Raw genomic sequence first — 14,431 nt, 5'->3', positions numbered from 1 at the left:
TCTGATTGAGAACCATATTTAGGTAGCCTGTTTTGTGTTGGGTTTTGTGGGTGGTTGTCTTCTGTCTTTGAGTCTATGCACCAGATAGGACTGTTTCAGTTTTTTACATTTGTTGTTTTGGTATTTTGTAGTGTTCACATTTATGGTCTTTATTAAACATGTTGAACTCTAACCACGCTGCACTTTGGTCCGATTCTTCGTCCACAGAAGAAAGCCATTACAGAACCACCCACCAAACAAGGACCAAGCGGGATGGTAACAGGCAGCAGCAGGAGAGGCAGCAGCAGCAGCAGGAGAGGCAGCAATATTTAGAGAAATGGACTTGGGAGGAAATCCTAGATGGGAGAGGACCCTGGGCACAGCCAGGGGAATATCGCCGCCCCAAGGCAGAGCTGGAGGCAGCGAAGGAGGAGAGGCGCTGGTATGAGGAGGCAGCATGGCGGTGCAGATGGAAGCCCGAGAGTCAGCCCCAAAAATGTCTTGGGGAGGGGGCACACAGGGAGTATGGCGAAGCCAGGTAGGAGACCTGCGCCAACTTCCTGTGCTTACCGGAGAGCGAGAGGGACCGGGCAGGCACCGTGTTATGCTGTGGAGCGCACGGTGTCCCCAGTGCAGGTGCATAGCCCCGTGCGGTACATACCAGCTCCTCGTATCGGCCGGGCTAGAGTGGGCATCGAGCCAGGTGCCATGAAGCCAGCTCTACGCATCTGGTCTCCAGTGCGTCTCCTTGGGCCGGCATACATTGCACCAGCCTTACGAGTGGTGTCCCCGGTTCGCCAGCACAGCCCAGTGCGGGCTATTCCACCTCGCCTCACTGGCAGGGAGACCGGGAGTATTCAACCAGGTAAGGTTGGGCAGGATCGGTGCTCAAGAGCTCCAGTGCGCCTGCACGGTCCGGTCTATCCAGTGCCACCTACACGCACCAGCCCTCCGATGGCAGCCTGTGCATGTCCAGAGCCCTGTACTCCCTGTTCCTCCTCCCCGCACTCGCCCTGAGGTGCGTGTCCTCAGCCCAGTACCACAAGTGCCGGCACCACGCACCAGGCCTACAGTGCGCCTCGCCTGTCCAGAGCCGCCAGAGTGTCCCGCCTGTCCAGAGCCGCCAGAGTGTCCCGCCTGTCCAGAGCCGCCAGAGTGTCCCGCCTGTCCAGAGCCGCCAGAGTGTCCCGCCTGTCCAGAGCCGCCAGAGTGTCCCGCCTGTCCAGAGCCGCCAGAGTGTCCCGCCTGTCCAGAGCCGCCAGAGTGTCCCGCCTGTCCAGAGCCGCCAGAGTGTCCCGCCTGTCCAGAGCCGCCAGAGTGTCCCGCCTGTCCAGAGCCGCCAGAGTGTCCCGCCTGTCCAGAGCCGCCAGAGTGTCCCGCCTGTCCAGAGCCGCCAGAGTGTCCCGCCTGTCCAGAGCCGCCAGAGTGTCCCGCCTGTCCAGTCCAGCCTGTCCAGAGCCGCCAGAGCGTCCCGCCTGTCCAGAGCCGCCAGAGCGTCCCGCCTGTCCAGAGCGTCCCGCCTGTCCAGAGCCGCCAGAGCGTCCCGCCTGTCCAGAGCCGCCAGAGCGTCCCGCCTGTCCAGAGCCGCCAGAGCGTCCCGCCTGTGTCCCGCCTGCTACCCTTCAGTGCCGAGCTGCCCCTCAGTGCCGAGCTGCCCCTCAGTCCAGTGGGGCCACTTAGTAGGGTTGACAATCCTAGGTCGGCAGCGAGGGTCGCCATTACTAGGAGGTCCACGTCCTTGTGTTTTCTTTGTTTTAGTGTTGGCCAGGACGTGAGCTGAGTGGGCATCCTCTGTTGTGTGTCTAGTTTTCCCATTTCTATGTTTGGCCTGATATGGTTCTCAATCAGAGGCAGGTGTTAGTCATTGTCTTTGATTGGGAACCATATTTAGGTAGCCTGTTTTGTGTTGGGTTTTGTGGGTGGTTGTCTTCTATCTTTTCTATGCACCAGATAGGACTGTTTCGGTTTTTCACATTTGTTGTTTTGGTATTTTGTAGTGTTCACGTTTATGGTCTTTATTAAACATGTTAAACTCTAACCACGCTGCGCTTTGGTCCGATCCTTCGTCCACAGAAGAAAGCCGTTACAGGCTTACAAGCCGTTACAAGTTGTATTGCTTGTTCCTTCTGTGTTGTTGTATTGCATCATCTCAGAAGGTATTGCTATTGCAATGCATATCAACCCATTTATCAAAATTGATCGGTTTTGATAAAAAGTGTAAATGCTCATTACAAGTTTATAAATAATTTACTAATTTATTATTCGAATATACACGATAAAAAAGGTAATATTAAAGTAAATGCTTATTCATGGGAGTCATTATAAAGTGTTACTAACTAATATATTGGTCAATATCCACTCCACTCACTGATCATTGTCTTCCCAGGTGGTAATGGCCCTTCTCAAATACTGGCCAAAGACTCACAGCCCCAAAGAGGTGATGTTCCTCAATGAGCTGGAGGAGATTCTGGATGTCATTGAGCCGTCTGAGTTCGTCAAGGTCATGGAGCCACTCTTCAGGCAGCTGGCAAAGTGTGTGTCCAGCCCGCACTTCCAGGTGACTGACCCTCTGACCCCATGCCCCACAGGAACCCTGTTATTGGTGCCATTTGATCTTTATAGTCATTATAATCTTGTGGGAAAATAAAATTCAGTAGTGAAATGCTTTTATTTGGTTCCGAGAACTAAGCAGTCCATTACAATGGAAACAAAACAAGAACCAGGAATTTAACAGTTATGCCTGGATCAGACTTGTAGTAGAGAACTGACTTAATATACAGTCAGGTCCATAATTATTGGCACCCTTGATAAAAATAATAGGCTCACAAAAATTGGGAAATTATATTATTTTATAATACAATTGTAAAAAGAAATACATTTTGTTTAACAAGTAATAAAAAAAGGGGGTCAAAATTATTTGCACCCCTGTTTTCAATACTCCATCACCCTACCCATGCGAGGATAATGACACTGGGCCTATTTCTAAAATGTTTTATGTGATTGGAGAACAATTTGGGAGGGATTTTAGACCATTCTTCCATAAAGAATCATTCCAGATCCTTGATATCCTTTGTTTGCTCTTTTGGACTGCCCTATTCAATTCAAACCATAGGTTTTCAAGGCATCAAGTACAGAGACTTGAACCCAAAGTGGTCAATTAACAATTTATTTGTGGATTTTGATGAGTGCTTGGTGTTATTGTCTTGTTGGAAGATCAACTTGCGGCTAAGATCCCTCCCAATGAGTTGTCCATTCTCATAAAACATTTTAGAAAATGGCTGTGTCATTATCCTCACACGGGTAGGTTGCTGGAGTATTGAAAACAGGGGTGCCAATACTTTTGAACCCTGTCTTTTAGAGACTGTTTGTATTACCTGTTAAACAAATTCTTTCTCTGAGCATTGCATCGTTTTTTGAGAATGCAATATACATCAGCACTTGTATTTATTTTATACAGTCTTTTTCGCTCATCTTTTATCAAGGGTGCCCATAATTATAGGCTTGAGGGAAGTATGTGACATGTTAATGTTGTCACCTTTTTGTTTCATCTTTCAAGACTACTCATCAGTAGTACTCTTATTGCCCCTCTAATGCTTCTGCAATTAATGGGATAGGTCACTCAAAATACATATTCATTTCCTTATCCTGAAAGCAGTCTATGGACAAGAAGAGAGTGTCCCTTACCCTTCTGATGCCCTACAGTATATGGCTTCCCCTTCCGTTATCATATTGAGTGAGATGTCCTGACCGATGGTGCTGTATGCTTGTGGTCACTGTGCAGGTAGCAGAGAGAGCTCTGTACTACTGGAACAATGAGTACATCATGAGTCTAATCAGCGACAATGCAGCCAAAATCCTGCCCATCATGTTCCCGGCACTCTACCGTAACTCCAAGACCCACTGGAACAAGTAAGTAGCCCCTCCAATTGGGCCGCGTTCATTGGGCACCAAACGGAAGATGACAAACTGAAATAGGGAGGGACTAATAAATGCAACTTTTTCATTGCAAAACATTTTCCGCTTTGTGGCCTAATCAGAATGCCCCATTGGTCACTTACTTCCATTTCTCAGGACATGCAGTGTCAGCCAGACCTGGGTTCAAATGTTATTTGTTTTCTTTCAAAAATGAACCAATATAATAGTCCCAAAAGTGCGCACCCAAAAGTGTGCACCCATCTGGCACTCCAGGCAGGCTCAATCAAATGTTCAGTTTTGAAAAATTTCCAATAATCCATATTAGAACCCAGGCCCCTAGGAAATGTATAGAATTTAGCTGAATTGGAAAGACATTGCCCCTTCAATGTCAACACCTTACCAAACAGTTTTATGTGGAATGAGAGTTATTTAACTTAAGCTGCCCCGGAAGTGCAGTGTTGAATGCGGAGAGCTCAACATTAGTACAGACCTACTTTACTCATTCCCCTGAATCAAATTTTGGTTTGGGATGGAGGACAGGGCTGCCTTTTAAGACATGACGGTAGACTGACTCTGTGTGCGTGTGTGCAGGACCATCCATGGCCTCATCTACAACGCTCTCAAGCTCTTCATGGAGATGAACCAGAAGCTGTTTGATGACTGCACACAGCAGTTCAGAGCAGAGAAAAATAAGTATGTAAACAATATCATTTGAGATGAGCATAATTATCTGAAGTCTTGACTTGTAGCTAAGACTATGAATTATGATGTAATATTATCATTTACATTTGTACATGGCAAATGCTGACTAAAGATTGTAATGTAGACTATTACAATCTAGAAGCTTCAGAAAGGAGCTTTAGTGTTTTTAACAGGAAACCAGTGTAGCGAGGCTAGCACTAGAGTAATATGATACATTTTTTTGGTTCTAGTCAAGATTCTAGCAGTCGTGTTTAGCACTAACGGAAGCTTATTTAGCCCTTTATCTGGGTAGCCGGAAAGTAGAGCATTGCAGTAGTCTAACCTAGAAGTGACAAAAGCATGGATACATTTTTCTGCATCATTTTTGGACAGAAAATTTCAGATTTTTGCAATGTTACGTAGATGGAAAAAGCTGTCCTTGAAACAGTCTTGATGTGTTCGTCAAAAGAGAGATCAGCGTCCAGAGTCCCGCCAAGGTCCTTCAGTTTTATTTGAGACGACTGTACAACCATCAAGATTAATTGTCAGATTCAACAGAAGATCTCTTTGTTTCTTGGGACCTAGATCTAGCATCTCTGTTTTGTCCAGGTTTAAAAGTAGAACATTTGCCGCCATCCACTTCCTTTTGTCTGAAAAACAGGTTTCCAGGGAGGGCAATTTTGGGGCTTCACCATGTTTCATCGAAATGTACAGCTGTGTGTCGTCTGCATAGCAGTGAAAGTAAACATTATGTTTCCGAATGACATCACCAAGAGGTAAAATATATAGTGAAAACAATAGTGGTCCTAAAATGGAGCCTTGAGTAACACCGACATTTACAGTTGATTTGTCAGAGGACAAACTATCCACAGACCAATTTGGGTTTCCAATCTCTCCAAAAGAACGTGGTGATCGATGGTATCAAAAGCAGCACTAATGTCTAGGAGCACGAGGACAGATGCAGAGCCTCGGTCTGATGCCATTAAAAGGTCATTTACCAGCTTCACAAGTGCAGTCTCGGTGCTATGATGGGGTTTAAAACCAGACTGAAGCGTTTCGTATACATTGTCTTCAGGAAGCCAGTGATTTGCCCCCGCAACAGCTTTTTCAAAAAAAATTGAGAGGAATGGGAGATTCGATATAGGCTGATTTTTAGTTTTTAAAATATTTTCTGGGTCAAGGTTTGGCTTTTTCAAGAGGCTTTACTACTGCCACTTTTAATGAGTTTGGTACACATCCGGTGGATAGACAGCCATTTATTATGTTCAACATAGGGGGGCCAAACACAGGAAGCACCTCTTTCAGTAGTTTAGTTGGAATAGGGTCCAGTACACAGCTTGAAGGTTTAGAGGCCATGATTATTTTAATCAATGTGTCAAGATATATAATATTAAGAAACTTGAAAGTTCTGCTCGCTGAGATTGACATTTCTTGAAGTTTCAGTATACCGTGCAACACAGCTATAGATTGATTCAATGTTTAGACTATTTTAATGATGACTATAGATTATGATTCAATATTCTCATTCAGATTTTCATACCCTAAGGGACTTATAGGTAACTGCCAAAATAATGGAAACACTTGAGTAAATGAGGGATACAATGTATATTGAAAGCAGGTGCTTCCACACAGTTCTGGTTCCTGAGTTAATTACGCAATTAGCATCAATCATGCTTAGGGTCTTGTATAAAAATGCTGGGCAATCCAATATTTTGACTACCATGGCTAAGCCCCAGGGGAGAAGACTGCCCCTTCTCATTGAAGCCATGGAAGTTCAAGGCCAACCGCAGTACTGTTAGCAGTAAACAGGATCCCCCCCATTATAATTATTATAAATGTCAATTTTTTGTTTAATTAAACAGTTTTGAATTACAATCATGGTACCAATAATTGCTTCTAATAGGCTAGATATATGTTCTTGAACCAATTTTATTTGAAAGTCACACATTAATTTTGTTCCTAATTGCAGCCTGCAGCCTTCAACTTGAGTTAATCAATGAGAGGGGGCGGCACTGAGCTATAGCATGCAACATAACTTCCTTGAGTAGCTCAAACTGCGCATGTTATGTTTTCATGAGGCACCATCTTAACTGGCTTCAATGCGATATTGAGTCTTAAAATTAATGGTGTCACGTGATTGAATGATTTGTCCACTCTTTTTACAGACATTGCTATAGGATGATAATGACCCCATCCACAGGGCACGAGCGGTCACTGAATTGTTTGAGCATAAAAACGATGTAAGCCATTTGCCATGGCCGTGTCAGTCATCAGATCTCTACCTAATTGAACAAAACAACAAATTATGGAATTTCTCATGGAAGAATGGTGTCGCATCCCTCCAATAGAGTTCCAGACGCTTGTAGAATCTATGCCAACGTGCATTGAAGCTGTTCTGGCTCGCCTGGCCCAACACCCTATTAAGACACTTTTATGTTGGCATTTCCTTTATTTTGGCAGTTACTTGTAGATTGTAATGGCACATTTTATTTAACCTTTATTTAACTAGGCAAGTTAGTTAAGAAAAAAATCTTATTCCAATGGCGGCCTACTCTGGCCAAACCCAGACGATGCTGGGACAATTGTGCGCCACCCTATGGGACTCCCAATCACAGCCGGATGTGATACAGCCTGGATTCGAACCAGGGACTGTAGTGATGCCTCTTGCCTTAGAATGCTGGTTCACTCGGGATCCTCATGTTGATGACTATAGATTATTATTATTTTTTAAATATATATTTTGGGTAACAGACATGTACAATGTGGACCCAGAGGATATCACTTGAAAGTATTAATTAAAACACTTGTTTCCAAAGTGGTCCTCGACGGTAAAAACAACACAATGATTAAAAGGTAAGACACAATTACAAACAACCATAAATACATTAATTTATATTGACATCCTTAAAGTGGCACTTTTCCCTAACCTTAAAAATCAACCATATTAATTGCACATCATACCGATCCTTCAAATAAATACACCTGACCAGCAGTAGGGGGCACAAGGGGCAGTGGAGTAGTTTCTCTTACTTAGACAACCTTTTCCAAATGTAAAACTTTTTAAAGTCATTTGTACTTTTTCTTTGCTTGATCTCTAGGGGTAGGCTACTCCATAGACAAATGCCTGCATAGAAAAACGTGCTCCTCGCAGTACTGATTACTCTTGGGATTTTACAAGACATAACACTAGATGATAATGTTGACATTTTGTCTTTTTTGTCCTATAGAGAAAAGGCCAAGTCAAAAGAGAGGGAAGAGGCCTGGCTCAAGATTGAGAACCTTGCCAAATCCAATCCACATGTGAGTGAGGGACACATCTGCACTAAGACTCACTTCACAGCATTATTTGTGTGTGCCATCTAAAGAGCTGAAGTTGTTTTATTTTCTTTCTGTACCCCCTGAGGACTGTTCTGGTATGCTGTGCAGAGCATGACCAGTTTTTATACTCATGCACTGCAAGTGATCGGTTGGGTGCCATAGCCAATGAGTTCAACTTATCTACTAAATTGCATTCCCAATATATTGTTTTATTCTAGGTAGTGTGCTAATGTGGATATTGGATCAGAGTCCTAGTGAAAGGTAAAATTATATTTTATGATATCTACTTAATCACGGTACTAACGTACATCTTTTAGATTTAGAGGCTTCAACTGAATGATCAATGTCTGTACGTCGTCCATTTAAATTATAACCAAATCACTAATAGAAGCAATGACTCCAGCATCAGAGTTTCAACCCTTCTGCTTATCTAACCTCTGATTCCATCTTTCTTTGCATGCAACAAGTTCCCATTGTTTTTGTCTTTACTTTGTGTTATATTAGTTTCTTATGTGTGTTGATTCCACTGTCCTCAATGGACCAGTAGAAATGGAGTCTGATGGTCTATTAACCTCTGAAGAAGTTCACAGGTTAAAAAAGACAGTAACGGAAGAATCCACTCAGGTAAATGTTGACTTCTTTATCTACCAATGCTGGTCCAGTATCAGGTTCCCTCCGTACCTGTCTTATTCATTATGATCTAAATGGATCCTAGATCCTCTCCTACTCTGAGACATTTTATGAATATGGGCCCTGACCTCTCTTCAAAATGGGCATAGCTCATAGAGAAGGAATGACAAGTCAAACTATGGACTGAACACTGGAATCAAGTACATTTGTTATTGTCTGTTATGTACAGTATCTACTGGATCTGCCTTGCATGTGTTTTTAAATGACATGGGGGTAGTCCTGGTAGCTTATCACTAACATTTCATCAGCTCTTTTCTCACCTTCCTGTTTTGGTGTTTCTTCTTTGAAACTTGGATTAGTTCATTTAAGATGATGCATGGTTAGCATTTTTTTGTCAATTGAGAAAGTTTAGCATGAATTTGATGTGAACAAGGAAGTGGTACTTGTGGCAAACTTGGTAGTGCTTAACCCAAGGGAAATAATGTAGTTACACAAGCTAACTATTTTATTCCTTTGGAGCTAACTGTCACCTCTAACCCTCCCCACCCTTCCATTGTTGCAGTTACAACAAAGAGGCCAGAGAAAAGACCATCCTCTGGTGCAGCGCGAGTCGGATCTCCCTCAGGACATCTACACCGCAAAAGCCTTGGAGACCCATCGCCGCGCCGATGACATGATCACCACCCACAATGGGCTCTAGGTCTCCCCCTCCTCTCTCTTCTCTTCTGTCCAGTCCCCTAAAGGAGTACCCTCGCCCCTCCACACCCCACCTCCCAACCCACACAGCACATTCAGAATACTGGCCCGGTTTCCCTATCTCGCCAGTACACTGCCCCACCTCCCTCGGATTTCTGCTTTCTCTGGTGTATATTTTGGGGGGAGGGGTGGGGCCGCAACTCTTTTAGCTGTCGGTCCTGCGGAGTCATTGTTTTCCTTATTGTTTCCGCTGAATTGTGCATAAAACAGTATATCGGCTCATCCCTCCCTGCTCTTATTGTATGAATGAAAATGGGGACGTTTCGTTCCACCTGCGACATGAAATGTGAAATGCACAACAAACGTAGAGAGCAGAAACTAAATGAGGGAGACTTCTTTTCTTCTTCTGTCTTCTGTTTTCTGTCAAGGGGAAACAACCAAAAACAGATGGTTAGATGGAGGGGTAGGACTGTTGGATTGACTTTCCAGACTTTATTTTTATCCCAGGGACATCTGCCAGTGCCAAAACCATTTGTGTACTTTTTTTTGTTTCTGCGTCTATTTTTCTCTCTGTGATTTTTAACAAGGGCGACTAGCTAGGTAGAGCCTGCGTTGTTTGCCTTCATTTTTTTGGCCTCAGATGTTTTGACAATTGTTTTTAATAAGCTGAAGAGCAACAGGGCTGTCTAAAGTGACATCCATCTGTTCTGATGAAGTCACATTGTGACAGGGATTGAGAGAGGGAGGAAGGGATGTTCTCTGTGCACACTAGACTCTTTACACTCTACAGTTTGTGCCATATAAAAGTTGTATTTTGTCTTATTTCCTTTCTCATACCCATCTGAATTCCATCTGCAATATGTGAGCTGGAAATTTCACAGTGAAATTATTGACAGAAATATTGACAGTTCAAACAATGGTACAAACAATGGTTTATTTCATATAGAGAAACACATTGGGTGGTTGTTAGTTTCCACCCTGTTTGTCATACTCAAAAGCCCCTCTTAGACATTTCAACATCTGTAGCCAGTTTTTACTGGAATCACATTATGACACCTTACCTGGGGGTATCACATAATGAGTAGTTATTTGGGATGCAAGATGATTTGTAGATCAGTGTTTCTGCACAGCCTGACTGCAATCTAGTCCATCTTAAATGCATACCCCACTGGGCACACACTGGTTGAATCAATGTTTCCATGTAATTTCAATGAAATGAAGTTGAACCAATGTGGAATAGACATTGAGTTGATGATCCAGGCTTCAGCAGTCCTGGAGCTACTTGCTAGTCAAGCATTGACCTCCATTCGTTTCAGAGGTACCCATGATATCACATGTCGTGTTCATCTCGTACCCCCCCAACATGCTCACTATTCCCCTGTTGTTTTTTACATTTTTACCACCACCCTCTTATCCAGATGTGCTTCTCTGTGGAGCTGAATGGACTGTTACTAAGCAAAGAACAAAACAAATTATTCACTTCCATAAGACATCCTTTTCGAGGACATCGGAGTGCCTTTTATCATGAGGAGGAATATGAAATAATTTTTGGCCCCAATGAGGAGAATAGCAACACTGTTTGGATGGGAAAACCATTTCATGTGACGGTTAAATGGGCATATGTGTCCATTGCCAATAATATATACTGATTCACAGGCACATTCACAGAGATAGTAGAGACCGAGCAGTGATTCCAGACCTGAATAACTCTTGGAAGTAGATGAATCGTGTAGTTGTTAAGAAAAAGTATATTGAACTACCTAAAAAGCACTTCCTGAAAACTTGAAAGATGTGACATGTTTGTGTATATTCAAATGAAGCTCTGTATCCCGTTGAGTATATATGTACAGTCTATTCTGCTTTGTCAAGTCAGGAAGCTGTCAATTCCAGGAGTGTTTTGGACATTAACATTTACAAGTGGGTCGTCTCTTGAACCATTGTTTGAACTTCCAAATCTAGCATGGGTATACAATCTGTAATGTGTTTTGTGTTGTCCCTGGTAACTTATAGCCTGGATGCTAGTTTTAGCATTGTAGCTGCCAATGGAAATGGCCAATGCTAAAACAGACAGATCGAGGCTTGGCAACTGTATTATTCATATTTGCTTGAATGGAAAAGGTGTACATTTATACAACCAATGTTAAACATGTATTTTTTTCCCCTGGAAGAATGGCACTCACCAAAACAATTTATATCCTAAAAGAATATATTTGCTTTTTATTTAACGGTATTGGTTTAAGATATTTTTTCAATTTGCATTTTGTTTGTGTTCGAACTGTTGTTTTTGTGTAGACCCATAGGTAAATGACTCGTAAAACAAGTTAGACGGGGAAAAAAATGTTGGTGACTGTTTTTCTAAATTCTTTGCTTGACCGCAGCATCTTTGCAGGATTTTAGTTGAACATGTACTTTACAAAATATAATAACTTGACAAGTGTCCTTTTGTATGTGACCTGTACTATATGGCTTCATTTAATATTGTGTACATATGATTTACTTTGTTTTATGTAGTGTTATAGATCTAGATTTTGTACAAAATGGTCCTCTGTACAGAATAAAACATCAATAGCAATGACAAGAAGTCAATGTGGCACATACATTCTTTTCCTCTTTCACTTGTAACTTTGCATTATTAAATATGTCATAATTGTATCTGTTTGAACTCTTCAAGGTTTGTTCCCTATTCAAAATGTCTTTGACCAGATTTCAGTCCATAGCCTTTGAGCTTTTCTCACAGTTTCAAGTGGTGTACATCTATATTGAATGAATAAAGAGAATATTTGATTTTATATTTTCAACCATACATCAATTCTGGAAGTCTCAACGTGGACAGTTGTTAGGAGTTTTGACAGTTTAAGTATGATTGACCTGAAATAAAAAGTGATAGCAAAACTACTATATAATATAGTAAGTAGTATACTGTAAGTTAGTCTAAACTTTTTTTGCAGTGTGCGGACAGCACTTCTGTCACTGCTTTTACAGAACTAACCATGATAAAATGTCTCTCAAATCAACCCATAGTGGGAAAACAGGCTGCCTAAGTATGGTTCTCAATCAGAGACAACGATTGACAGCTGCCTCTGATTGGGAACCATACCAGGCCAAAACCAGAAATACAAAACATAGAACAAAAACATAGAATGCCCACCCAAATTCACACCCTGACCAAACTAAAATAGAGACATAAAAAAGGAACTAAGGTCAGGATGTGACATTCAGGCAAACTACAATGTAGTGGTTATGGACCCCTACACCACCACCGCCTGATCAAAGTGAAAGGAGGGTTAATTTTTTTTGTCCATTTTTTTGTCCATTTTAAAATAACATCAAATTGATCGAACTTCTACTTTTAAAAATCCATCTCGCCAGAAATAAGTCCCTCACTGTTGCCGCTTGTTATAGACCCCCCCCCCAGGTCCCAGCTGTGCCCTGGACACCATATGTGAATTGATTGCCCCCCATCTATCTTCAGAGTTTGTACTGTTAGGTGACCTAAACTTGGATATGCATAATTAACACCCCGGCCATACTACAATCTAAGTTAGATGTAGTAATCTCACACAAATGATCAAGTAACCTACCAGGTACAACCCCAAATCTGTAAAAATGGGAACCCTCATAGATACCAACTTGACCTCTAAATACACCTCTGCTGTTTTAAACCAGGATCTCAGCAATCACTGCCTCATTGCGGTCAACGTCCACCCCTCATCACTGTCAAACGCTCCCTAAAACACTTCTACAAGCAGGCCATCCTAATTGACCTGGCTTGGGTATCCTGGAAGGATATTGACCTTGTCCCGTCAGTAGAGGATGCCTGGTTGTTCCTTAAAAGTGCTTTCCTCATCTTAAATCAGCATGCCCCTTTCAAAAAAATTTAGAACTAAGAACAGATATACAGTGGGGCAAAAAAGTATTTAGTCAGCCACGAATTGTGCAAGTTCTCCCACGTAAAAAGATAAGAGAGGCCTGTAATTTGCATCATAGGTACACTTCAACTATGACAGCTCTTTGGTCTTGGCCATAGTGGAGTTTGGAGTGTGACTGTTTGAGGTTGTGGACAGGTGTCTTTTATACTGATAACAAGTTCAAACAGGTGCCATTAATACAGGTAACGAGTGGAGGACAGAGGAGCCTCTTAAAGAAGAAGTTACAGGTCTGTGAGAGCCAGAAATCTTGCTTATTTGTAGGTGACCAAATACTTATTTTCTACCATAATTTGCAAATAAATTCATAAAAAATCCTACAATCTGACTTTCTGGATTTTTTTTCTCATTTTGTCTGTCATAGTTGAAGTGTACCTATGATGAAAATTACAGGCCTCTCTCATCTTTTTAAGTGGGAGAACTTGCACAATTGGTGGCTGACTAAATACTTTTTTTCCCCACTGTAGCCCTTGGTTCACTCCAGACTGCCCTTGACCAGCACAAAAACATCCTGTGGCATACTGCACTGGAATCGAATAGTCCCTGTGATATGCAACTTTTCAGGGAAGTCTGGAACCAATATACACAGGCAGTTAGCCTTTGCTTTCCAATCTTTTTCAAACAGAAATTTGCATCCTGCTGCTCTAATTCCAAAAGGTTTTGGGACACTAAAGTCCATGGAGAATAAGAACACCTCCTCCCAGCTGCCCACTGCACTGAGGCTAGAAAACACTGTCACCACCAATAAATCCACGATAATCGAGAATTTAAAGAAGCATTTTTCTATGGCAGGCCATGCTTTCCAACTGGCTACCCCAACGCCGGCCAACAGCTCTGCACCCCCCGCAGCAACTTGCCGAAGCCTCACTAACCCCCCTTGTACTTCACTCAAATCCAGACAGCTGATGTTCTGATTGAGCTGCAAAATCTGGATTCCTACCAATCAGCTGGGCTAGACAATCTGGACCCTCTCTTCCTAAAACTATCCGCCCGCGATATTTGCTACCCCTATTACTAGTCTGTTCAACCTCTCTTTTGTATCATCTGCAATTTCCTAAAGATTGGAAAGTGGCCGCAGTCATCCTCTTCTTCAAAGGGGGAGACACTCGAGACCCAAACTATTATAGACCTATATCCATCCTGCCCTGCCTCTCTAAAGTCTTTGAAAGCAAAGTGAACAAACAGATCACTGACCATTTCGAATCCCACCGTACCTTCTCCGCTATGTAATCCGGTTTCTGAGCTGGTCACGGGTGCACCTCAGCCACGCACAAGGTCCTAAACAA

The 14,431-nt window shown here is 42.6% G+C and overlaps 1 protein-coding gene across 19 annotated transcripts in view; it reads left to right on the top strand.

Moving 5' to 3' along the window:
* Nucleotides 1–12,008, top strand: part of LOC112256394 (serine/threonine-protein phosphatase 2A 56 kDa regulatory subunit gamma isoform) — a 44,806-nt gene extending 32,798 nt beyond the window's left edge. For 5 of the 19 annotated variants that reach the window (XM_024429633.2, XM_042305278.1, XM_042305282.1 and 2 more), the window contains 7 exons: nucleotides 2,366–2,536; nucleotides 3,761–3,888; nucleotides 4,486–4,587; nucleotides 7,803–7,875; nucleotides 8,116–8,154; nucleotides 8,477–8,517; nucleotides 9,086–12,008. In XM_024429633.2, the coding sequence (XP_024285401.1) occupies nucleotides 2,366–2,536; nucleotides 3,761–3,888; nucleotides 4,486–4,587; nucleotides 7,803–7,875; nucleotides 8,116–8,148 (507 nt within the window). In that variant the 3' untranslated portion in view covers nucleotides 8,149–8,154; nucleotides 8,477–8,517; nucleotides 9,086–12,008. Of the gene's footprint in view, nucleotides 1–2,365; nucleotides 2,537–3,760; nucleotides 3,889–4,485; nucleotides 4,588–7,391; nucleotides 7,876–8,111; nucleotides 8,157–8,473; nucleotides 8,518–9,085 lie in introns of those variants that run through there. The other 14 variants (XR_006079782.1, XR_006079777.1, XR_006079779.1 and 11 more) reach the window with 14 other exon arrangements.
* The last annotated feature ends 2,423 nt before the right edge of the window (nucleotides 12,009–14,431 follow it).

Source organism: Oncorhynchus tshawytscha, linkage group LG24 (assembly GCF_018296145.1).
Source record: "Oncorhynchus tshawytscha isolate Ot180627B linkage group LG24, Otsh_v2.0, whole genome shotgun sequence".
NCBI classification, from domain to species: domain Eukaryota; kingdom Metazoa; phylum Chordata; class Actinopteri; order Salmoniformes; family Salmonidae; genus Oncorhynchus; species Oncorhynchus tshawytscha.
The sequence above is the reverse complement of the archived record's forward strand: the minus strand, read 5'-3'. Positions and strand labels throughout refer to the sequence as shown.